At 53.5% G+C, this 25319-nt stretch overlaps 1 protein-coding gene across 1 annotated transcript; it reads left to right on the top strand.

Moving 5' to 3' along the window:
* The first annotated feature begins 8128 nt into the window (after window positions 1-8128).
* Window positions 8129-11248, top strand: Gbx2 (gastrulation brain homeobox 2). The gene is made up of 2 exons (XM_021650407.2): window positions 8129-9027; window positions 10088-11248. Exons 1-2 carry the CDS (start codon window positions 8508-8510, stop codon window positions 10609-10611), a joined length of 1044 nt encoding a protein of 347 aa, XP_021506082.1. The 5' UTR covers window positions 8129-8507; the 3' UTR covers window positions 10612-11248.
* The last annotated feature ends 14071 nt before the right edge of the window (window positions 11249-25319 follow it).

The raw sequence follows: 25319 nt of genomic DNA, 5'->3' as shown, positions 1-25319 counted from the left end.
CCAACTGCTCTAGAGCACATGCCATTACATATGTAGCCCACAGGGAGCGCTCTGCGTGGTCAGTGGTCCCCCATGAAATGCTTAAGACACCGCGAAGCCCTGAATAAAACTGCTTGCTGAACCTTTAAGGTGGCTGTAGTGTTTGCAGCCAAGACAGGTGAGCTGAGTTCGATTCCCGAACCCAACAGGGAGAAAACCAATTCCCAAAGTGTCGTTAACCTCCACACCCAAACTACCTAAATAAAGTAAAAGTAACTGCTCCCTTCCTACCCTCGCATTAATTCACTAAAATCTACAGTATATATCTGTGTTCTGCTTATAGATATGAAATAACCTCAAGATGATTGAGATTAAGATGTCCGATGGGGCAAGAGAGACTGCTCACCAGTTGAGAACATTGACGGCTCTTGCAGAGGGCTCAGGTTGCATTCCCAGCACCTGTAGGGCAGGTCACTCCCGTTTCCTGTGATGGGACACCTTCTTCTGCACTCTGAGGATGCCAGGCACACTCTAGGGGCACAGATGTCCTTGCAGGCAGAGTAGCCTGCAATAGAAATAAAATATAGATAAATAAAATATAAATAAATTAATTAAGTATTCATTAATTATAAATAAAATATAAATGAACAATATACAAATAAACTAGAATATAAATATAAATAAAATACAGATTTGTACAATCGACGTGTATAGATTGTTCCGCTCACTCTGTGAAACTATCTATAATGTCCAAATGGTTTTACAATAACTGAAGTAAGTCTGTTTGGTGTTTGTGTGTGTGTGAAGCTGAATTTAATGCTTTTACATCTTAAGGTTTCTGATTATTCCTTGGTGTGCTTTGTTAGTGGCCTAAAGGGTTCTTGGGGAAACTTGGGGAGGGGACTGTTATAATAATAGTCAAGATACCACAGAAACCAATTCTAAAACACTCAGACCCAAAAAATAAAATAAATTAAAAAGGGGGGGCGAAGGGAACAAGAAGGGAGGGAAAAGCCTCTAAGATTGGTCAAATTTGGTAACGGAGTAGCCGGTCACCATTGTTTTCTGAGCAAGGGGCCAGTGACTGCACCTTCACTTCCTTGTCTCAGCCTTCCAGAGACAGAAGGTTTGTGTGGACAGACACAGCTGCTTTGCTTCTGGCTCTGATTCATTTCCCAGCCAAGACTCGTTTTGCCCCTTGGCCCAAGAGGAGGGGAAGGAGACTAGGGAACAGGGGCTTCGAGAGACCCATATGAAGCTCCTCATCCCTGCCAGACTCTGAGTCGACCTTGCTAAGAACTCCCATTCTGCTGGGTCTGCTTAGCCGAGGCCTCCAGCACCCCCACTGCCCCCAGGAGGGAGCTATGTGCCCTGCATGTAACAGTTCAGCATTTAGAATGTGGCCGGCCTCGGTGTCCAGGTGCAGGCTGTAAAGATGCTGGGGGTGGAATGACGCAGCCCACATAAATAATGTCCATGTGGTGTGTTCTTAAGACCTGGTATAGACTAAATACACACACACACACACACACGAGGGGGGAGAGAGAGAGAGGGAGAGAGAGAGAGAGACCCAGGCACATGAGTTTCATTTTCTTACTAACCCACAGGTGCTCTTGGGAATGAGCATGTGAGGGAACCTGTTGTGAAGTCGTCTGCCTTCTTCTGGCTGTGACAAAAGCAGTCCCTCCTCGTCCCCTCCACTTTTTATTTGCTCTGCAGCCCGAGCTGATCAATCTCTGGGATGATAGGATCTGGACTCTGGTCTCATTTTGGCTTCTTTTAACCCTTTCATCTGGGAACTGGGACCACACCCCATGGCCATGGGATGGCTTGCAGTGGCCTCAGGAAGATGGAGCCCTCTGCATTTGTTCAACCAGAGGAAACTCAAAGCCTCTGTGCTTCTAAATCAGGGAAGTCACCCAGCCTGGTGATTTCTGCCATCACCAGCAAAGGGAAGGTTGGAGCAATTTCAGACCCCAGAACAGGAGCCTGGGTTTCCTGCATGCCAAGCTCCACCTGCTCCAGCCAGTGACAGCTTTTACAGTCTCAGCCCTCCACAGCTGTGGCCTCCCTCACTGAAGGGTGTGGCTTGACCCTTCAGAAACCATAGTCTTCACCTGCCTTTGGAAGCAGGACCACATGAGGGGTCCAAGAATATGAAGGAAACTGTGGACAGGTTCTTGAACTAGCCACTAACCTCACTGTTTGTTGCTGGCACCAATTCTGGATCTCTTGAGAGGCACCTACAAGAGTATATAGATCTGTCCTAGATGCTTCCATCATAGAGAAGCATGGTCTTAAAGGTAGCAAGAATGCATCTCCTGGTTCTTCAAAGTGGATGCTCAGCTGTAGGCATAGTATTCCTCTACATCATGATCCCGATTATATTAATCATGTTATGGCCACTCCCCTCGTTAGCACTCACTCCCCTCTTACCCTCTTGGAAAAGGCCATCACCTAGGGTGACAGGTTCTCTCGGAAGCTTCATTTGTCTTTCCTTGTTTGGTTTTTAATTTTTTCTGCGACTCTCCTGCCTCTGCCTCTCCTGAGTGCTGGGATCTCAGGTCTGGCTTCTCTGAGCAGCGGGCTGAAGTGACAACTGTCCTTTGGGACTTCACTAGACTGTGGTCACTGGGCCTATTTGGGTCAGTGTCAGACCTGCCAGATGTAGAGTTTTCTAGAGCCAGCGTTTCTCTGGAAGTCCACCCAAGGCATTGGCTAGGAGCATTGCTTAGAGGCCAGTCCATCTCTCCCTTCCACCTCGTCAGCCTCTCTCCATTCTGTCCATACCAACATCGTGTCCCTGCCTAGCCAGACTTTCTCATCCACGGGGGCAATAACCAGCGGGGTACGCTACCCTTGATTTGAAGTATTGCTCAGGGACAGGGAGAGACAGAGCTCCTGGTGACAGCAATGGCTGTTACAGTGACTGCAGAAGTTCCAGGGTCGGTGCTCCTGATATCACAACTGTGGATCCAGTGCCTTCTTGCAAAAGGTTTCCAAATAATATTGTGGGGGGCAAGACACGCTTGCTAGGGGTAGGGGATAAAGTGGGAGGGTGTCCTGGAAACCTCTGGCTTGTGGGGGAGGGCCCTCAGACTTCAGGCAGAGAGAGGAATACTAGGTCCTTGGCTGGCCCTCCACCGCAGAGTTAGTTTTCCAGGTCTCCTCTAGAGAGCTAGGATCTCGCTAGCCGGACCTTTCACTTCTTCCTTGAGCCTTCAGGACACCAGCTGTGTCCAGCTCAAGTCCAGCACTATGATCTTGGCGCCTACCAGAGCAGACCCCCAGCTTCACAGGGTGATCCCCAAGGACCCTAGCCCAGGCTGAGCACCCTTTCACCCCTTGGTGCCCTCTGTGCTTCAAGGCTGCCCTTCGCTAGGCCCGGGATTAGCATCTCTGTGAAGTTCTGCAAACAATGCCTGCTGTGCGAGAGATGAAAGCCTGGCTCCGGGTGGCTGGTGGGGGCTGTTTGAAGTCCCGAAAGGTGGGGCCAAGGGAGCAGATGGGAGATAAAGCCAGGTGAGAAGAGCCCCCCTCCCCCCGCGCGCGCCTGAGCCTCCCAAGCGTCCTCTGCCCTTTGCGGGCTCCCCGGAAGGCCTACACCCACTTAACTTCAGCCCTAAAGACAGGCCTTTGCATAGTGCTGCCTTGTCTTTGGCCAAGAGTCGCGGGGGTTAGGGGGTGGGGAGCAATAGAACATTCGCCTCCACCATGCCCCTTGGCGAGCTGAGTGCTTCCCGGGAGACGGGCAGTAAGCCGGCCTCCCGGACGCTAGGACCAACGCTGTGAGCTTTAGGAGCCCAGGGGAGAAGGACCGGAACCCCCCTTTAAGTCCTCGTACTCCGGGATCTCCACCAAGGAAATTCAGACGCTAGGAGTGCAGGGAAGCTATGGATTCCCAGCCGGGGCCGGGGCATCGTCCACCCCACTGCTGCAGCCGGGCGCGCGGTAACGCAGCGCGAGATCGCCCAGAAGCCGCGGTGGGTCGGCGGGTCCCAGGAGGGCTGGAGCGCTGCGCCGCCACGGCTCGCCCGGCCTGTCCCTCCCCGCACAGGTGTGAAGGTCACAGTTCCCAGCCTTCCAGACCACATTTTTACGGCTCCCAGAGGAAAAAAAAAAAAAAAACTGGGAAAATAAAAGCCTCTCCCTCTTCACACTTCTGGACCGACGTGGTTTTGTTTCAGCTACTTTGAGGATGGGAGACAAAAAAAAAAAAAAAGTTTCTACATAAGAATGTCGCAGCACACACTGTCCCGGGAAGTGTTTCTTCTTCGGGCACTTTAGAAAACCCCCTGTCCTGCTTTCTGCATGGTCAAGGAGCTGAATAAAGAAAGCAAAGACTTTTATTTTATACACCACTTGATCTTTGCTTGGGAAACTCTATTAATTGAATGGGCTTGCCTTTTTTGCCAGGTCCCCTTTATCATTATTTATGGGCTTTAAATTGTTTAAAGTTCCCTTGACGTTCAATTTACAAGTTTGGGGACTTTTTTTGTTCTGCCTTTTGTCCTGGAGAAAGACATCGTGTTGGAAGCGCTTTGAAAAGCCAAACATGAGAGGTTGGCGGTGAAAGGGAAGCGGGCAAGATCCCTTTTAATTCCGTCCTGTTGGTGAATGGCTCTTTTACATAATTGCAGGAGCCATTTCAAAGCCAGCCAAGGGCTGACTTCACTTAGAACCACATGGAGTCTATTTTGGGCTTTCAGATTTAAAAAAAAAAAAAAAAAAAAAAAAAAAGCTGAATAAAATAGTTTAAAAAGATGAGGCTTCAATGCTTTCTGCTACTTGCAAATTGGTGTGTCTGATGGGGAATTTTACACAAGTGCCCCTTTGTACGTACGTCTTGGGCTCGGGAAGCTCCATTCTAGGTTAGCTGTGTGTGGATCCCAATTGCCCCATCCCTAAATGAAACCCACCCCAAGTTCCTTCCCAACTATGGCCAGGAGCGAGCACCGCAGCAAAAACGGGAGCACCAGGCCACTCAAAATCCCTCTAAATAAAAATAACACGGTTGCCAGAGAAGCCAGCCTGAGGCTGGGGTCTGGGCTGCTGGCGGGATGGCCTCTCCTAGGCGAGGCCTGCTGGTTCCCCCACGGCCTCCCGGGAGAGCGGAGCGCCCTCGCTGCTCCTGGAAGCCGCGCGACCCTTCCACCTGGAGGTAGTATGAATATTCATCACTCGCGCGGTTCGTAGCCTGTGCTCGGCTTTCACACACCTGTGTGCAGAGGCCGACCGGGACAGCCCACAAGCGTGGAGCCAACTTAATTACCATCACTTTTATTGAGCGTCTAAGCCGCTCTGTAAGTGGCTTAATCCGATCCTGACACTCGCTTGGCAGCAGTAAAAAACCTCCCGGGCTGGACCAGCTCCATCCGAGAAGAAGTTCGCGGAAGCTGAGCGGAGTTGGGGGGCCCAGCCTGGCCCCCGGGCGCCCAGCCTTTTCCTAATTGGAGGGGGCGGGGCTCTGGGCGCGGAGGCCGGGATCTGCGCCGGCGGGTTTTCCCGCGCAGCCGGCCCGGTCCGGCCCCGCAGGGCTCCGCCGCCCCGAGCAGCTCCGGGCTACGCAGGTGGGAATTCGGAGGACAGATCCGCGTGCTCGCTCCCTGAGCGTCGATCTCTTCACCCCGACCGGACCCCCAGGCTCTCCCCCTCTGCGGACCCCCAGGCTCTCCCCCTCTGCAGCCCCCAGACTCGCAGAGCTGAGGGGTCTCGGGGTGCATCTCCTTAATCAGGCCAAAACACGAGGGGCCTTTTGTGATGCAAACAGTTATCTTCCGAGCAGTTAAGCGTTAGATGAGAAAAATACTACCGCAGAGCAGTCGGGAAAAGCACACTGGTAAATAAAATTCGTATTGATGGAAAATTATCTGAGCTCACTAATAAAAGATTAGCACTATAAGCCCCGCAGTCAATACCGTGAGTGGCAATTTATGGACACAAATAATATGGCAGCAAATTACTTCAAGTGTGGTTGTAATTCAAGGGACTTCAACCTTGTTGCTGAACTTTCAGTGGGGAATCGCCAAATCGGTCAAAGGAATGCCTGTCGCTCGCTGGCTCTGGGCCTAATCAAGCGACAGGAGTCTGTACAACGATATTTTTACAGCGAAAGAGCAAAATGGAAGGCAGAGGGGCCAGGTAAAGTGAGTTCTTCCACAAGCGCCCCAGAGGCGAGCCGAGGGTCCCCGCTGTAGCCAAGTAAACCGAGGAAGCAGTTATTCTGGAAGGTGTGTGTGTGTGTGTGTGTGTGTGTGTGTGTGTGTGTGTGTGACTAACAAGGTAACGGCACCGGAGACTGTCACTGTAAAGACCTCATAGTAAGAGGGAGTGTTTATTTTATGCTCATGAAGAAGCCAGCCTCTCGCCTTGGGCCTCGATTATCTTCTTTTGTGGGCAAGCTGGGGCTACAGCTCGGAGAGCCCAGGGCACCTCCTTCCCGTGTGCTCCGGAGGGAATTAATTCCCTCCACACTACCTAAGTCATGTCGAGGTCCGGGCGTGAAGTGCGGAGACGCGGCACAGGCAGTGCCCTAATGAATTCCTTTCAAGCCGCCATCTATTACTGCGGCCGGAGTGGGGAAGGCACTGGAGATGTCTTTGTCCGGGTGATGGAGGGGAGGGGAGGGGACCCGGTGGGGGAGGAGGCGGCTGGCAGCCCGGCCCGCGAGTTTCCTCCTGGCCGAGGGACGCGAAGGACGCCTCCTCCTCCCGCTTACCTCTCGGCACGGGCAGTTGCTCTCGGGCCAAACTCTTGGCCAGAGGAGATGGTCTAGGATTGAGACGTCCCTCGGGGGCCTTGGGGTGAGAGCAAGAGACAGAGGAAGAGCGTGAAAGAAGAGCTTCAAAGAATAGGGTCGATCGGTTCATAAAGATCGATTTATCTTTATCTCCCAATTAAATGTGCTTGTGATACACGACCCAGGTCCGGCCGTGGCAGCTCCCCAACCGCCGGCGCCCGGGCCGGACGGGGCTGCAGCGGCCCGCGGAACAATGCACCCCTCTGCTCCCGGGCCCGGCTCGCCAGCAGCTCCGGAAGGACGCCCAGAGCAGGGCGGGTGAAGCCCAGGCCGGGACTCTGGGAAGCCGGGCGCGCGCCTGGCGGGGTCTACCCTGGCCAGGGAGCCACTCAGCGTAAAGGGACTGAAAGTTTGTTTCAACCCAAGAGGATCCAAAACGCCCACTGGGCCTCGGCCGCAGTCCCGCCGCTGCCCTGACCCCCGCTTCCCGGGTTTACCATGGCCGAGAGCGGGAGGGCTGCTGGGGGCCCGGCTCCATCCCGCAGTCCGCTAAGGGGCCGCGTGCCCGGGAGTCCACGCGGGGCCGGGCGAGAGCTCCCTCCGCGGCCAACGCGCTTACTGAGCGCCTGTTTACAAACCGCGGCTTTTATTTGAGCAAACATCATAACGCGTTCGTCCAGACAGTCTCCCTCAGACAGTCCGGAGGCGGCGCCGGCCCCCGTCCTCCCTGAATGGAGCGGAGAAGGACCCGCTTTATTATCATGATTATCCTGGCTGTTATTTTGGTGCGCGCTGGCAAAGGGAGCAATAGGTGCGGCGATTAAGAATGTCGTGGAAAACGAGCAGGAATCGCTAAGAGAGGCCGAGCTAGCGACGGGGAGCCAGCCCCCTGCCCGCCCGCCGCGCCGCGAGCCACCGGCAGCCCCGAGCGCCGAGCAAGGGCCGAGGAGCCCGACGCGCACCGAGGAGCGGACCCGCCCAGGCAAGACCCCAAAGGCAGCCCGGGAGGCCGCGGCCGCACCCCTGGCGCAGCCAAAGCACCCGCGGTTCAGGTGAGCATCGCTCAGGGTTCGGCTCCGGCGACCAGGAAGGAGAGGAAACACTCGCCCATGGGGGCGGGTGCCAGCCCCGAGCCGCCTCTCGGCGGAGTCCGGGGGCTCCGGGGTGTGAGTGGGGGAGGTGGCGAGGGTCCCGCTCAAGTTTGCTCCGCGCCGGGCAGGCGCACGGGCTCCGGCTCCGGGGCCCGCACGCTCCAACGGTGGCGCCCGCAACCCGCCCGCGGCCCGCCGGGGCGGGGGGGCGGGGCCTGCTCTAGGCCCGCCTCCCCAGCCCAGCCAATGAGAGGCGGCCCTGGGGCCCACGTGACGGGAGCCGGCCCGGGCAGCTGGCAAAATGTGAATGAGAAAGAGGAGCGCGATTTAAAGGTGCTGGCGGCGCCCGCCGGAGACGAGTGCGCCGGCTCCGCGCTCTGCCCGGCGGCCCGCGGGCGACCACCGACTGCGGGACGGACGAACGGCCGCGCGCGGCGCCGGAACCCGGGCCTCGGGTCGCTCGGCGGCGGGTTGTGGCCGCGGCGGACGCCCCCTCCGTCCCGGGCGCACGGCCTCAGCGCGCTCGGCGGCTGCCCCCGCGCGGGCCGGGCATGCAGCGGGCCCCGCGCTGAACGCCGGCGGCCAGTGCGCTCCGGGGCCCGGCGCCCCAGGCGGTGCTCCCGGCGTCCGGAGGGTGCCCCGGCGGCGGCGCGGCGCGGGGGCTCGCGGTCGGTCCCCGGCCTCTCCCGGGCGCGTCTATGAGCGCAGCGTTCCCGCCGTCGCTGAGGATGATGCAGCGCCCGCTGGGGACCAGCACGGCCTTCAGCATAGACTCGCTGATCGGCAGCCCGCCGCAGCCCAGCCCGGGTCACTTCGTCTACACCGGCTACCCCATGTTCATGCCCTACCGGCCGGTGGTGCTGCCGCCGCCGCCGCCGCCGCCCGCGCTGCCCCAGGCCGCCCTGCAGCCCGCGCTGCCGCCCGCGCACCCTCACCACCAGATCCCCAGCCTGCCCACCGGCTTCTGCTCCAGCCTGGCGCAGGGCATGGCGCTCACCTCCACGCTCATGGCCACGCTGCCCGGCGGCTTCTCCGCGTCGCCTCAGCACCAGGAGGCGGCGGCCGCCCGCAAGTTCGCTCCGCAGCCGCTGCCCGGAGGCGGCAACTTCGACAAAGCCGAGGCGCTGCAAGCCGACGCGGAGGACGGCAAAGCCTTCCTGGCCAAGGAGGGCTCCCTGCTCGCCTTCTCCGCGGCCGAAGCGGTGCAGGCGTCGCTCGGTGAGTCGGCGGCGCGCGCAGCAGGCGCGCGGGGACGGGAGGGAGCGGGGGCGGGCCAGCTCCCCTTCGCCGCCGGGACCCGGGGGGCGAGGCCGCGCCCCCGCCCGACCCCGCGGGAAGACCCGGAGGAGTCGCCGCGGTGCCCGGCGCAGCCTCCCTGCGTGGCTTCCGGAGCCAGGCAGCGCGCAGGATCCTGGGGTGGGAAGGTGGTTAGCCTTCTCCTGCCACCTGCTTCCGACTGTGGTGCGTTTGGCCCAGTCCAAGCCGAACCCTCACACAGAGCACACACAGAGACACACACACTCCAAGCCGAACACACACAGAGACGACTGAGGGTCCTTGGTGTGTTGCAATCTTAAAGAGAGGCCTGTTGGGCTTTTTTTTTTTTTTTTTCCCTAAGAGAGTCCAGACTTAAATGTCTTCACTGGGTTCTCTGCTCATCCAAAAGAACCAGATTCGTGCGAGGCTGTCCATCCGCGCGCGCGCGCGCGCGTGTGTGTGTGTGTGTGTGTGTGTGTGTGTGTGTGTGTTACACGCGCGTAGGGAATGTCTGGTGGGGAACTTCTCCTAAGGCCGCACAAACGATGTCTCAAGAAAACTGCCGTTTGGCATCTGTGCGACTCTACTGTCCCACTCCTGCGGGGAAATTGAGGGTCGCTAAATTTCAGGGTTCAGATGGTGGCAGGAAGGATCATGAACTCTCCCTTGGTCTTCAAACAGCCCCAGACCCCGAGGGAACAAAGGGAATGTTCTCCTGGGCCTCAGGTCCAAGCAGCACCCTGCTCCTTAAGCCGTTAGGAGCTGGAAGGGCGCGCAGGGAGGCTTGGCAGCCCCTTGAGTGATGGTTCTGGGCAAAGGGCCTCGCCTCTGCTGCCTCCTCCTCTCCTTTGAGCTTTTCTCACGCTCCCCCTACCCCACTCCTCAAAGGCCAGGAAATCACAATGTGTTAATGTCGTAGAAAGACAATCTGCTGCGGGTGGGGGTAGGTGCCGGAGTGGGAAGGGGTAGGGAAGGCACAGTGTTGGAAATGTAATAAAACGCCGTTTGGTTTTGCTTTCAGTCGGGGCTGTCCGAGGGCAAGGGAAAGACGAGTCAAAGGTGGAAGATGACCCGAAGGGCAAGGAGGAGAGCTTCTCTCTGGAGAGCGATGTGGACTACAGCTCAGATGACAATTTGCCTGGCCAGCCTGCTCACAAGGAAGAAGACCCCGGCCACGCGCTGGAGGAGACCCCGCCGAGCGGCGCTGCAGCGGGCAGCACCACCTCCACGGGCAAGAACCGGCGGCGGCGGACTGCCTTCACCAGCGAGCAACTGCTGGAGCTGGAGAAAGAATTCCACTGCAAAAAGTACCTCTCCCTGACCGAGCGCTCGCAGATCGCCCACGCCCTCAAACTCAGCGAGGTGCAGGTAAAAATCTGGTTCCAGAACCGCCGGGCCAAATGGAAACGTGTCAAGGCAGGAAACGCCAATTCCAAGACGGGGGAGCCCTCCCGGAACCCCAAGATCGTCGTCCCCATCCCTGTCCACGTCAGCAGGTTCGCCATTCGAAGTCAACATCAGCAGCTGGAGCAGGCCCGACCCTAACGGCCCAGCCAGGTGGACGCCCCTGTGGAGAGGCCTGAGGCCTGAAGGAACCCGTGGCCGCTCCACTGTTTGTAGGGGAACTCAAAGGCGCCTCCCAGATGTGGGCATCCCAAGCAGATTGAGAGTATATTCACTAGACGGGCCTAAGGGGGCCACAGCAGAAGATACACTAAATATTTATTATATGACCCTACTTTGTATATAGATATCGGTATAGACTGGCCCTCAGCTGCAGTATTTTGAAGGGGGCAGGACCGAACTCCTCTCCTCACACAGTCCAGACGAGTCAAAACCACCACTGTCCTCTGTCGCCCTCAGCGACCACCTTCCCATACTTGCCCAAAGGTAACCGGGAGACACAGGGACAGACACTGGGGCTTAATCTTATTTTCTGTCTGTCTGTTTGTTTGTTTCTGCTCTGGCTTTTTGAGTTGAGCACAGAGCAGATGTTTTCGGGCACTCTAGGAACCTGCTCTGCTCCTTTGCCTTTGCCTGGCTTTCTTTCCGGGGCTTGTATATGCTATCTGAGCCATGTCGGAAGCACGTCTCCGTTGTGTTTAATTTATTTCAATGTAGCTTATTTTCATATAAGTTATGACATTTAAACAATCTCAGTCTTGTGAATAAAAAAAAAAAAAAAAAAAAAAAGCAAGGAAACACCGTAAACTCAATCTTTGGGGCCTCAGAAGAGTGCCCACTCCCTGGGTACGTCGAGGGTACTGCCAAGTGTGTGGTCCGCTAAGTGGCCTGGGACCAGGATGGCGGCTGACTGGCCGTAAGCCTCGCAGCACCTTAACAGGCTTTCAATTGGAGAGTAGAACTATGAATTTGAGAAAGCCCAGTTTTCAGCCTAGCAATCTGGCGTGTCTGCCTTTGGCCCGGTCTTATCGGTAATAGCCTGGGGACTGGCAAACTTTGGCCAGAGGAGGAGGGGAAGCAAGTGCGGGTGGTGATGGGGTTGGCACAGACTCAGAGGCTCCAAACCCGATGCAGCCGGGGGAAGAAACGCGTTTCCTTACAAGAAACCCCGAGCCTAAAAGCAGCAGCGTTCGCCGCCTCGCAGGGCCTCCGGGCCATAAATCAGGAGGCCGGCGTTATCTTCCGACAGGAGCCGGAACTCAGCGAGCCCGGCCGGGCTTCCCGGAGGCTCCTGCGGGCGGGGTCGGAGGGGGCGTGTCCGGCCACTGCCCCACCCCAAGGGCGCTGGGACCCGCAGCGCCTCCAAGGAGAAGGGAAGAGGGGCCCGCCCGGCTGAGTCGGTCGTGGGTTGGTGTGCAGAAGCATAGGAGTAGGGTGTCTTTCTGCCCTGGAGGGGTGGCCCGTAGGCCGCGGGAGGGGCGTGACCTGCTCCTCTCCCCCCCCCCTCTAACTTTGGTGCGGTGACCCGGGATGGATGCCAGTGCCTGGCGTCCCCAAGAGTGCGTATCCCGGGAGCGTGGAGTTACCAGTGACGGTGACCACGACGCCCAAGTCCTTCCGGCCTCTAAAACTGCAGCTCTAAGAGAAACTCTTGGCCTCATCAGCTTTCCAAATGGAAGGAAGGGGGAACCCTCAGTAAAGGGGCTTCGTGGCTCCCAGCCCAGGGAGGGAAGTCGAGGCGCCCTGGGTCAATGCTGACTTAGTTTATTCCACTTGCGCTTGTCCCCTCTCAGCGACACAGGGGTCGGGTTCATAAAGACCTCTGCCCAAACTTCAGGTGGAGGGTGGAGGGCCGCCGGGGTCACGGTTTTGTGTGCTTGTTTTTCCGAGTGTTTCCAGTACCGGGAAATGCCTCCACCTTGGGCTTTTTGGACAATGTCATGGAGCGTCCTTTCCTCCTTGGGTTAGGGTTAGGGCAGCCTCTGCAAAGGTCCGGAGTCCCCTGCCGTCCTCCACCAGGCGCAAGGAGGAGCCTGAAGAAAGGGGGACTGTGCTCCCTGCACAGACACACCTAACCTGTAACGCACAGCGGCCCCCCAGAAGCCAGACTCTTTCCTGGCGTACACAGAGCCCTGTCAGCGGTGGCTGGATGCCGTGTCTGGGCAGGTGACGAAAATTCTAGGTCCTCGGGGACGCCAAGCAGTCTTTTCTACATACACAACAACCTGGACCAGTCCTTCCATGGAATGCTTGGGTGCCGGGCAGGAGGGGCTGTGACCAAACACAGAGTCCCGTCCCAGGATTAGATGAGATGCCATTCCGGGCCAGTGGCAGGACTCCCCACCCAGTGGCCCCTCCCATGCCTTTCCAGGACACTAGGTGGAAATAACTCCTACCACCTCTCTCCCAAAGCCTCTGTCAGGGGTGGGCCGCACAGAGGATGGAAGCCTTGACCCACACAAGCCCCTTGAGAAAGCAAAACTCCCCAGAAATAGGCAGGCCCCTTCCAGGATCCCCACTGTGAGATCCAAGCTGCCTGGCACTTTAAAGGCACAGGCAGGGTCCTGAGATACTGCCTGCCCTCCTGCCCTCTTAGGAGGTTGTCCCTTTCCTCCCCAAGCCCCGGGGGGCCCGGCACCCCTGAGCCCAGATCCTAAGGCCCTGGAGACAGGCCGAGGGCAGGAAGATAAACAGGCAGCCCTTGATGGCCGCTGTCATCATGGCCGTCATCATGGCTTTCATTTGGCTGCCTAATGAGTCACATCACAGGCAGAGAGAAAAATTGTCAATCGCCTGGGCCCTAATGAATTTTTTTGCAAATTGTAATCAAGCCAGGCCGTCTCAGCTGGCTGATTAATGAGACCCACGAGGCTCGGCCAGCACCTCCGCTTTTTATTCCATCCCGTCCTCCCTGCACTAAATTAACAGCAACTTGTCTGAGCTTCAAATTAACTCCCAATGATTAATTCTGATGGGGGGGCCTGAAGAATAGCTTGTTCTAATAGGCTCTGGCCTGAGATGCTGTTGGAAATTAATACACTTCCCCTTTGGCTGCCGGCTTTAATCCAAGGTTGGGTTTTGACATCACTATATTTGTTGTTACAATAAATTCCACTTACATCTGCAGATCAAATAATTACGATCAGGAGTGCACAGACCTGGGCCCCCAGCTGGTGGTGCCGTGGGACACCTGGAGTGACCTCAGGTCCTCCTTCATGGTTGGGGGGGGGAGTTCCTGGGAACTGCCACCTGACCTGTGACCCTTGTCCTCCTTTCCCAGAATCCTTCCATATCAGGGAGATGAGTATCCACGACCCTTTGGCAAACAGGGGTTGCTTTGAAAACCTACCCCCAGGTCTTCATCCCAGCAGCCTGCTCCTCCAGCTCCTCTGGAAGTCCAGGAGACCCTTTCAAGCAGAGTAGGCCAGTCCCCTGTATAGGGCTTTCTCCAGCCCTAACCCGCACTGGAATTTTCAAGGCTTAGCTTGTCACCCAGGCTTGTCTTTAGCCCCCTGGGATGAGTCCTTCTGGGTGCCTTTTCAACTAAATGGGCAGAGTACAAGGCCTTTGGGCCATCTCCAGCTGGGACTAGCCACTCATGACCAGTTGTTTGTGTGTCCTGCCTTCCAAGATGCCCTTTCTCCAGGGAACAGCATTTGCTTCCTCTGCTTTCTATTGGCTGGAGCTTAATTGGCTTAATTATTTCATCTGTGTCTGGTGAGCCTAGCACAGGGCTCTAAGGCTCCCTTTAGCCCCGAGGCCTGACCAAGCCGAGCACAGGGTGTGCTGAAGGTCGGGAGGAACATTATGGTTAAGCTCCTCAGAGCTGCCTGAAGGGCCTGTAGTTGTCTTTAGCAGCCCTGCCAGCCAATTTGGCTTCTGTACCTTCTTCTGGACACCAGCTATGACTTAGCCAAGTGACCTGCTGGACCCAGCTGGATGGCCTTTGGGGAAGACTTCCTGTGCACACATACTCCTCTCCCTATCCTTGGAGACCATGGTCCTCTGCCCAAGTGTGTACAGCTGGGTCAGGTGGCCTCCTCTTCCCCTTGGAGCTTGGGTCTTCGCTGTCTTCTTTCCCAAGCTCCATGGAGGCTAGCCTAGCCAGCTTCTGGGATCGAGGAAGGAACCACAGCCCAGGTGGACAGTGATGGCCTGGACAGAGAGAAGTGGCATTAATCTTCATTTTGGGCCCTTATGGTGTGTAAACAGGAGAAAGATGATCTTGATAACCGAACATGAATGCAAATCACACCGTCAGAGTAATAAAGCACCTGAAACCACGACACACACAAGCAACACCATATGTATGAAGACAACCCGCATAAATTATAAATCACATCATAAAAATTGATTGCCTATTTGAACAGTTTAGAAGTGGGAGACCTAAGCTGACTTCTGCCCCCTGTGGCTTTGGGGAAAGGTCGGGCCTTCTAACTCCGCAGGTTTCTGCAGGCCCCAACGCGAGGGCCTGGGTACAGGTTGTGGTGCGCAGTAGACGATGGGACAGCAGGCATGCGGCGCTGCGCTGAAGACCTGCAGCTACTGGGTTGTGATGTCAAGGGTGTGGGGACTGTGAACCCTCAGCTCGCCAGGTCCCAGGCGCTTCTGGCCAACACACAGTACTGCGGTCCAGGAGATGCAGAGATGGTTGAGACAGCGCTCTCCAGACGGAGTCAGTCTGCGGTGAGCAGGCTTGAGAGCTGGCGCTCGGGAGTGTGCGCCCGGGCAAGCGAGAGCGGTGGGATTTATGTGGTGCGTGAGTCCCCCTTCCCTCTCTGCAGCTCTCTCGGCATTCCAGATCGGCGACAGTCAAGAGTGGGCCTAAGCGTCCACTGCGTTCCTGGAGCTTCTGGGGACCTTCCTCAGAGGAACGCCTCTTTGAACTCTCCCTGAATCTCTCCCCAGACACCCAGGCCCGCTGGCCCTGCTCCACTTGGCCTGAGTTCTCTCCTACAGCGCGCTATTCGTCGCACGGTCCCGGGGAGAACTCCCACAACCTCCTCCTCGCTCACCCTCTCCGCCTGTTGGCCAGGCTTGCTCGGTCCCTGCGCTGCACACCGCGAGGCCCTCTTCCTGGAACGCCAATTTATGGCTCTTTCCCAGGCTCTCTGTTCGCTTCGGTCAACTACCCTCTCCGTCCCCGTGCCCGGCCCGTCACCCCGCAAGGCTGCCTGGGAGCGATACCCAGGCTGACCTCGCAATAGCGAGGTCGGAGCTGCACAGGGCCACCCGACCCCACGGAGCCGGCTCCTGCTCAACCGTCGAGGTCCCCCGAGCGGCATCCAAGGAGGGACCAGAAAGGGGGCCCAGAGATCCAAAGAGGTCTCCGAGGGCCTGACCCCGAAGTTGAAACCCATGTGGCCAGAGGGCAGGCAAAGGCCTGGCCAAGCTGGGCTTGGGAGGCACGTCCCCCGCCACACACCCCTCCCCTCGCCTCAAGCCTTCATCTCTTTATTTCCCGCCACTGGATCCCTTGGGGCCTTTGTCATGCTGGAGCGTCTCTAGTGTGGCCGCGCATCGCCTTAAAGGGCCCGGCCCCCCACCTCGGGCTCCCGGCAGTTCGAATGACAATGGCTGAAATGCGATTACACCGACCTGATCCTATTAAGTCCGCCCCGGTCCCCGCGGCCCTGCCCAGCCAACTCCGATCCCCACCTCCACTTCATTCCCTTCTCCTACCTCCGCCCCGGCTTCCGGGGGCGCACCTGGCTGCACCGGGATCCAGCGGAGCTCTGAACGCCGCGGGGGTTTGGAAATGGCCGCCTGACCTCAGAAAGGAACAGGGAGGTGGAGGCTCCGAATAACAAAAGCCAAGCGGGGGTCCGGGCCCCAAAAGGAAAAGGGGAGGGACAACCCCCCCCCCCCCCCCCGGCCAGGCCTACACCAGCCCTCACTAGCTTGCAGGCTCTCAGAAGGGGGTGTTATCCAGACTCCCAAAATCATGCTGCCTGGTTTTGCTGAGCAGGTTCTATGGCACCTTTTCAGGGTCCCAGCCAGGCAGCGGGGGTCCAATGTGCAAAGAGAAACCAAAAGCGATGTCCTTGTGTCCAGTATCTCAACTTGCAACCCTAGAGGCAAGAGTAGGCTTCCGGTTCGCAGATAGCGAAGGGGCTGGGGGCAGGAAACTGGCCAGCCCTGCTGCCTCCACAAGCCTTGAGCGCCTAGGCCAAGGCCCAGGCCAGAGCAGAAGGGGTTGAGGATGAAGGCCCATGTCGGGAGAGGGGCCCAGCAGACAGAACCATTATGCGCTTAATGGACTTTTGGTGGGGAAGGGTGGGCAGATGCTGGGCTGCTGTTCCAAGTTCATCTTCTCTCCCTTGCCCACCATACTTATTTGACGTTGAGTAGATTTTGCAAGTAGCATGAACCTGTTTGAAGCGACCTGGAGAGAAGAGCAATTGTCGTAGAGGCCAGCCTTCACCAGACCGCCCCTCCCCATGGCTCATGCTCACTCAGCCTCGTTGAGTCTCGCTCTCCTGGAGGGTTAGTGACAAGTGTCACATCATATCTGAGCTGCCTGGCACCTTGCTTAGACCCAGGTGCTCAGAACACCTGCGGAGTGCCCCTCCTTGGGCAGTTACTTCTCGAGTCTCAAGTTTTCCCATCAGCACCTGCGGGGGTGTGGGGGGGTGGGTTGATGCAAGCAAGAGTGGGTAGAGGCAGACATACAGGGAGTGTTTGTACCATTATCTCTGGGAAGGCTACGGCTGCTGCTGAAGACGGCAGAAACCAGAACTTGGTGGGGCATTTCTCGCCGGCATCTCCTCCACCACCAAGTCTGTCCCTTAGGAGACAAATTGACTGGTCCTCTTCACTCATCTGGCCAACAGATTTCAGGTCCTGTTCCTGATATTTTCATACCTGAGGTGTGTGTGTGTGTGTGTGTGTGTGTGTGTGTGTAGCCTGAGGTTTATGTGGATGAGGGATTGCTGGAGCTGGGGATCACAGTGCCAGGGGAATGGTGACTTACGTCTTCAGCCCATAAAACCTCCTCAGCTAAGGTTTTCCTTGTAAAACTTGCTCATTTACCCACTGTCTCATCCAAGCTGTATAGAGAGTCTGGACTCCTTTAGGAGTCCCCAGAGCTGGCAAGGTACAGGTATGGGGATAGCTGGGCTTGCAGTCTGTTGGCCGCTCTGAGTGTGCAACCTGAGTGAGGAGAGACCTCGTCCCAGAAAAGCCTCGGCACGTCTAACGTTTGCACAGCTCCACAGACTCCAGTCTCCCTGCAGAGCTGTCTGTGGGGTTATGGAGAGAGCTGGCAGAATCCCAAGCACAGTGAAAATGAAGATAGGAGTTTAAACACTGCACTGTCACCATCTTTAGTCACAGAATCTTTAAACAGGCAAAAGCCAGGCAGACAAATCATTTTGTTTTTCTGCACCACTAGGGCAGGCACTGTGCTGCCTGCATTGGTATGTCCACACACACACACATGTATGCAATTATCACTTTTACATTTTAGGCGATAGATCATTTTAAATGTTTATAAATGGTGTGTTCAAATAGATTTCCATTTTCCATGACTATGGCTAGAATTTCCTCCCAAATAATTTTCATATTTCATAATGTTGAAGGCTATAAATTGCCAAAAAAGAGAGAGGGGGAGAGACTGATAATCGCCTATCTTTAAATGAGAAATTGTTAATTTAGGATTTATAAAGAACTTTCCTTAATGAATAGTAGTGAGGACAGATTTGTCTTCCTGCCTCATTCTGTAAAGTCACATTTGTATAGTCAGGAGAATTCTACAAGGAGGCAGAGGCTATCCGGGACTAGGTTGGTGCACTGTGGTGACGGCCTTGACTTCTGAGATTGGGAGGGTGTTGACCACAGAGCTTTCCTGTAGTCATGTTCTAATTATTCCAGTGCCAACAGCATGCTGACCTTGAAGACAGGACAGATTTTAGTGGTATAGGAAATGTCCATATATGCCCGAAATATACCCCAGTCATGGGATAGACCGAGGTGTCTCCAGGTGGGCCAATATACACCCACTGGCATGAGAGACCCACATAGCTGAAGAAAAACAGTGAATTCCCGTGTTTGGGGACAAGTGTGGCCTACAGCCCATTTCTCCATGTCCCCAGCCAGCAAGGGCAAACAGTTCATTCAGTAGATCCTGCCTGAATAAGGCCAAGGATGAGCAGGCATCAACCCCATCAAAGACAAGACTGGAAGACACTGGTCTAAGTGGCTGCACAGCCCTGTGGCTTTGGGTCAACACAGGAAGGTCTCTATCTGGGCTCTGCTCGCTCCAACTGGCCACTCAGGGCTCAATACCTCTGCCCACTGGCCTTTTGTCCTCAGCGGTCACAGCTTCCTTTACACACTGCTCCCTGGTGAGACTCACTCTGCCCTCTTAGTCTTGGGAACAATCCCCTGAGGCCGTACCAATTACAGTCCGCTGGAGAGATGCCCGGGAGGGTGAGGGCAGAGCTTGGAGTGTCCTGGCTTCAGAGCTGACCCTGGACATGGGTCAGTTCCTTGGGGTCAGGTCTGGCCAGTGTCATTTCAGGAACTCTCCTTTTCTCAAGCCACATCCCTCTGCAAAGATTAGGAATTTAGTAAGTGGTTCCAGGTCTCACTCCCTTGGGTTTATGAACCTCTGGCATTCTAAGCAGGGAGCTTCCCTGGTGGCAGCCTAGAGCTCTTGCAGTGCCTGGGCCTTCCACCTGCCTGGATGCTGCAATGTTCAGGTAATTCAGCACACCGAGCCCGTAGGTGCCAGGACCCCCTCGATCCCGCTCTGTCAGCTGCAGGAATACAGTGCCGCTTTCTGCATTTGTCCTAGCAGGATTGAGTTCCGCTAGCAGGGATGCCTGGGTCCTGTGACCTGATTTACTAGGAGGAGCCCCTTGCTCTAATGGCACAAGCTAGGGTCTGTTATTCCTCTGCCTTCTCCCTCACAAGCACTTTACTGTGCTTGGGCCCTAGGAGGAGGCTGTGGGTGCAGTTCAAGTGTGCTCTGCTGGGGACCATGAACACGTCAGAATCCTAGTGGACCTCTATGACTTGGCCGCACAGGTCAGAATATACATGGAGGAATAAACAGAGACAGGAGGAGGGGGTTTTGAAAAAAGAGGGTGCTTTCTCTCACAGACCAAATGCTGAACTGAGGGTGACAAACGCTCTCCTGCATACTTAACACTTAACTAATTAATGGAATCCTAACAACAATTTTTTTTTTTTTTTTTTTTTTTTGTATTTTGAAACAGGGTTTCTCAGTGTTGCCTTGGCTGTTCTGGACTTGCTTTATAGATCAGGCTGGTCTCAAACTCACAGCTATCTGCCTCTCTGCCTCCCAAGTGCTGGGATTAAAGGAGTGTGCCACCATGCCTGGCTTTTTCCTAACAAAATCTTGAGATTGGATTGCCCTAGGGTTTCCTTTGCTGTGAAGAGACACCATGACCATAATAACTCTTATAAAGACAAACATTTAGTTGGGGCTGGCTTACAGTTTCAAGGTTTAATCCATTACCGTCATGGTGGGAAGCATGGAAAGTTGCGGACAGACATGGTGCCGGAGACGAAGCTGAGAGTTCTACATCTAAATCCACAGGCAGCAGGAAGAGAATGCCACACTGGGTGTGGCTTGAGCATCTGAGACCTCAAAGCCTGTCCACAGTGACACACTTCCTCCACAGTGCCACACCTACTCCAACAAGGCCACACCTCCTAAGAGTGCCACTCTCTGTGGGCCTACAGGGGCCATTTTTGTTCAAACCACCACAGGGATATTACATTTAACCACCCAAAATTAATGTTGTTGGTGATTTGGGGCTCTATAATATCACAGTTGTGAGCCAGCGTGATGGCTCAGCAGGTGAAGGTGCTTGCTGCCAAGTCTGAAGACCTGAGTTCAATTCCCAGAGGCAACTTGATAGAATGAGAGAGCCAACACTCCCACAACTGGTCCTCTGACCTACACACATATGTGCTGTGTCATAGGAACACCATACACATACACAGAAGACAAATACCTACCTACGTACACACGTACATAAATGTAGTAAAACACAGAATAACATTTGCGCGTTCTTATTTGCGTTTGAGCAGACTGGCCATTGGCAGATCTATGATCTAAATCAGGTTAAGGGCCAGGTAAAGTGACTCACACCTTCAACCCCAGCACTCAGGAGGCAGAGGCAGGCAGATTCCAGTCAGCCTGAGGCTAGCCTTATCTACATATAAAATTTCAGGTCAGCCAGAGATACACAGTGAAATATATCTCAGCTGATAGATCAATCAATTGATTGATCAATCCAGTCGAGTTAAAAGCTGTGCAGCCTGTGCCTTGGAGACGGCAGCCTATAGCTGACCCCTTACAATGCTCAGAAGGAGCCTCTCGCCCGGCAGTTTCCAACCTGTGGGCTGTGACTCTCTGAGGTGGAGAGACCCGTTTATGGGGCTCCCATATCAGATATCTGCATATCAGATGGTTACATTAAGGTTCGTACCAATAGCAAAGTTACAGTTATGAGAAGTCTCAGTGACATAATGTTATGTGTGGGGTCACCACAATATGAAGAACTGTATTAAAGGCCTCAGCATCAGGGAGGTTGACAACCACTGCTTTAGCCTCTGCGAAAGTGGCATCTATGGTTGTGGAGAAGGAAGAAATATGTGATTTGGAAAACTAGCTAATTAGGAGAAGGACAGAAAAGATCACCCTCCTTTGCTTGCCACAAAGCAATTACAGATGGATTAAAGAGTTCAGTGTATGTAAGAACCCTCCCAGCCCATGCCCAGGATTAGCTGAGTCATTATCTGCTGGGGAGGGGAGCACCGGAAAAGATGAGGTGAAAAGCTGTCCGTCTGGAAACTGAAACTTCTGCTCATTAAAAATTCATAGAGCAATGAAAGCATAAGAACAGAAGAAACACCTGGGATGCCGGAGCCTGTTGGCAGAGTAGAACAGTTCCTGAGTGGGGAGTGAGGATTGAAAAAAAATAACACAAGATACACCTAAAAAAATTTCCACAGCTCCTCTCTTTAGTCAGAGCAAAGCACCTCAGTACAGTGAAGGGTCATCAAGAAGTCAAACTTGTTTACCTCGACAACCTGTGTGATCTCCAAGATCACACAAACAAGTTGAAGGAGCTTGGCAAAACATTCTGCTTATCTGTGTCTCAAGATGAAGGCCAGGAGAAAACATGTTTTTGCTGAAAACTCAATAACAAAGCATCCTGACAAACAAGCGAGCTGCTTTCCACATTGGGAGCAAAAGTGGATACACTAGCATGCATTCACAGAGAGACCATGGAGAAAAACAATGGCTGGAGAAATGGCTCAGAGGTTAAGAGCACTGGCTCTTCTTCCCGAGGACTGGGGTTCAATTCCCAGCACTCATGTGGCAGCTCACAACTGTCTATAACTCCAGTCCCAGGGTACCTTACACCCTCACACAGACAAAACACTCATGCATATTTTAAAAAGTAAACAGATCTTTAGCAGGATGGTGGTGGCACACATCTTTGATCTGAGTACTTGGGAGGCAGATCTTTGAGTTTGAGGCCACCATGGTCTACTGGGAGAGTTTCAGGACAGCCAAGGCTACACAGAGAAACCCTGTCTTAGAGAGAGAGAGAAGACTGGTGGAAACTGAAGAGTAAAATCATTGCTCCCAGGAGAATTACCTGGGTGCTTAATACTTGCCAGAATGTGCTTTGGTCTTGCACATGTAGCCATATATGGAGTGAGAATGACATAAACAGATGAGCAAATGACAAGTGACATGAAGATTTGAGTGACAGGAAGGACAATAACAAGGCAGAGGAAGGAGGGAGTAATCTCTTGAAGGAGGAGGCAGGGGTATAGGACATTCACTGATCTGGGGAACAAAAATTCTATTCAAAGGACAGGCAAGAAGAGGGTGGGACTGAGGGTTCCTGGAGACAGCCAGGCATGTGACCTTGGAGAGGCTGACTGTAAATTTAGTTCAAATGATACAGAAAGCAATTAGAGGAGTTAAAATGGTGAGTAAATTTTTATTTGGCAGCAAATAAATAAATAGTTCAGACTCAAAAAAGTACAAATTAAAATGAAGTGAATTTGTAGCAAGCCACAGACACTAATGAGGTATGGTTAGGTGGACGCCCAAACATAGGTGTCGAATTTACTCAACAAAGATTCATGGGGCGACAACTACGAGATGATCTTTACAGTACAAGAAGCAGCAGTGAGGGAAGGAGAAAGGGATGTGTGTGGGAAAAGTGGGACAAACATTTGTTTCTTGCCCTGTTGGGTATGTGTTAAGCAAGAACTGTAAATTGAACTATCAAAAACAAGAATAGGAAAAACAATATTACCTCTGTAATTAGAGATCCTTGCCATAGCAGTAAGACAGAAAAAAAAAAAAAAAAACGCGTAAAAGGTGTAATACTGAAAAAGGGATAAGTGAACACCTATTTACGAAAGATGCATTTACACACTACCAAACAGTCAGCCCCAAACCCATACATTTGAGCAACATGATACTGACCAAGCTGTAGAAGGAATCTTTTATGTACTAATGCAACACCTGCCAATTAAAATAAAAACCTGTGACCTATGGCTGAGGCAGGAAATAGGTGAGCTATCCAGCAGGCAGAAGAGATTCTGAGATAGAGCCAGGCACTTGAGATTCAGCTAGCAAGATGTGAAGAGGATGGACACATGCTGCCTGAGCCCAGGTAACCAGCCACCTGGCAGAATATAGATCAAAATAAATGGATTATTTTAATTTATGAGCTAGCCAGAGAAGAGCCTAGCCATGTGGCCTAGGAATTTATAAAATAATAATAGAGTCTCATGAGCCATTATTCCAGAATCATGGGGTCTGGGGGAAAAACCCATCTATAACACTGAGCAATTTTTATTTAGAAGTGTGTGCGTGTGTGTGTGTGTGTGTGTGTGTATACAACATGACATGAATGTAACAATAATTATTGAAAAAAGAAGCCACGAATATGAAAGAGAGCAAGAAATATACGGGAGGGTTTGAAAGGGAAAAATTGCCTTTCTCTTTGCCACAATCCTCCAGCAGCAGCCTTGGTGCTGGGATTAGTGGGATGAGCCATCAAGCCTGGCCTCTGAGGACATGTTATTTAAAGCCTCAAACTAGGAGAAAAATTTTTAAGAACTTGGTATTAAGAATAACATAAGCTAGGCAGTGGTGGCACAAGAGAAGAGGAGGCAGGGGGATCTATGTGAGTTCGAGGTTAGCCTGGTCTACAGAGCTAGCTCCAAGACAGCCAGGGCTACACAGAGAAGCCCTGTCTCAAAACAAACAAACAAACAAACAAACAAACAAAAACAAAAAAAAAACATCATCATCATCATCATCATCATCATAAAACATCATCATCATCATAATATAAAAGTGGGCTTTTATAGAGAAGGGAACGTGCTGATATATTAATTAGTGTAGAACTTTATCTACTTTATAACCAGGAAAAAAAAAAAAAACAAGCAAAGGCCACAGTGCCATATTTTACATTTTTCACACTGGCAAGGATTTAGAAACCTGGCAATACTATCATCAACAGAGATGCAGGCACCTTAAACTCCCTTCAAAACACAGCAGGGTGTGTGTGAGTGTGTGTGTGTGTGTGTGTTTAGGTTCGCACAATTACATGATAAGATTTGGCATTATACTATGAAGCCAAACACAAACCCAAGCACCTCCCCACATGGCACAACTCTAATCATCTTTCTCTTTTTCTTTTCTTTTTTATTTTTTTGTGGTCACCATGAGCTATATCTGAGAAAAGCACCTTCAAAGGAGGGTTTTTGGTTTTTTTTAATTTTTTAAATCTTGGCTCCCAGGGTCAGAGGCCATTTTGCAGTCCTGGGCTGTGTTGACTGTGGATCCAGGAGAGCAGAGCATCACAGAGAGGAGTGTGCGGCCAAAGCCACTCACCTTGGGATAGACAGGCAGCAAACAAAGGACTGGAGAAATGGTCGGTGGATGAGGTCCAGCCCTTCAAGGACATAATGCCCATCTATTTCCTCCAGTGAAGCACCAGCCTCTCAGGCCTCCAGAACAGCACAAGGAGCTAGTGGGTAGGTATGCCATGAAGAGAGGTGTCTTTCTGGGGAGTTCTGAGAAGCAGCGGCTTTCAAGGCATCTGCTCCTTCGCTGTTTTCCTCCCAACTTCTTCCTATTTCCCAGTCTCTTGGCCCTCCTTTCCCTTCCCCACATGAAGCCTTTTCTTTGACACATCATCACTCAGGATGTAGAAGGTCCAGGCTGCCACACAGGCACAGAAAGATGCCAACCTTAAGGGTAGAAGAGTGAATGGCTGGCCATCGCCGCATAAATCAGCCAGGTGAACACTTCACAATGACACCGAAGAAGAACTGATGACGTTATCATCAAGGCCGGTCATTAAAAACAGTTTTAGCATTTAGAGGAATGAAGGCACAGGAAGTTAAGATAAATTAAAAATTCATACCAGGTGCATTTTCCATTGCAGAGAGCTATAGCCAGGTGATCAATGAATGTTGTTGTTGTTGTTTTCGACTGTTTTAAAATTCTTTGACAATTCTGCCCATGTATTTGGGTCATTTCTGCTCCCCACTGCCCTCTCATTCCTCTCCCCTCCCTGCTTAACTGTTTCAGCAAGTCTCCTTCCTGCTTTCTGTCTTTTTCCTGTTTTGTGAGCCACTGGATTTGACTCTGGTGGCCTGCATGAGCAGGGGCAGGCGGTTAACTAGAACAGAGCCAACTGTCATTGAAAATGGCTCCCCTTCCCCCAACAACTGTTAAGTGCGAGCATCTCCTAAGAGAGCAGTGGGGTCTCCCTGTCCCCACCCCCATCCTTCATGGAATGTTGACATGTGTGAAGCAGCCATACTGCTGT

This window comes from Meriones unguiculatus, chromosome 15 (genome assembly GCF_030254825.1).
Source record: "Meriones unguiculatus strain TT.TT164.6M chromosome 15, Bangor_MerUng_6.1, whole genome shotgun sequence".
Lineage (NCBI taxonomy): Eukaryota > Metazoa > Chordata > Mammalia > Rodentia > Muridae > Meriones > Meriones unguiculatus.
The sequence above is the reverse complement of the archived record's forward strand: the minus strand, read 5'-3'. Positions and strand labels throughout refer to the sequence as shown.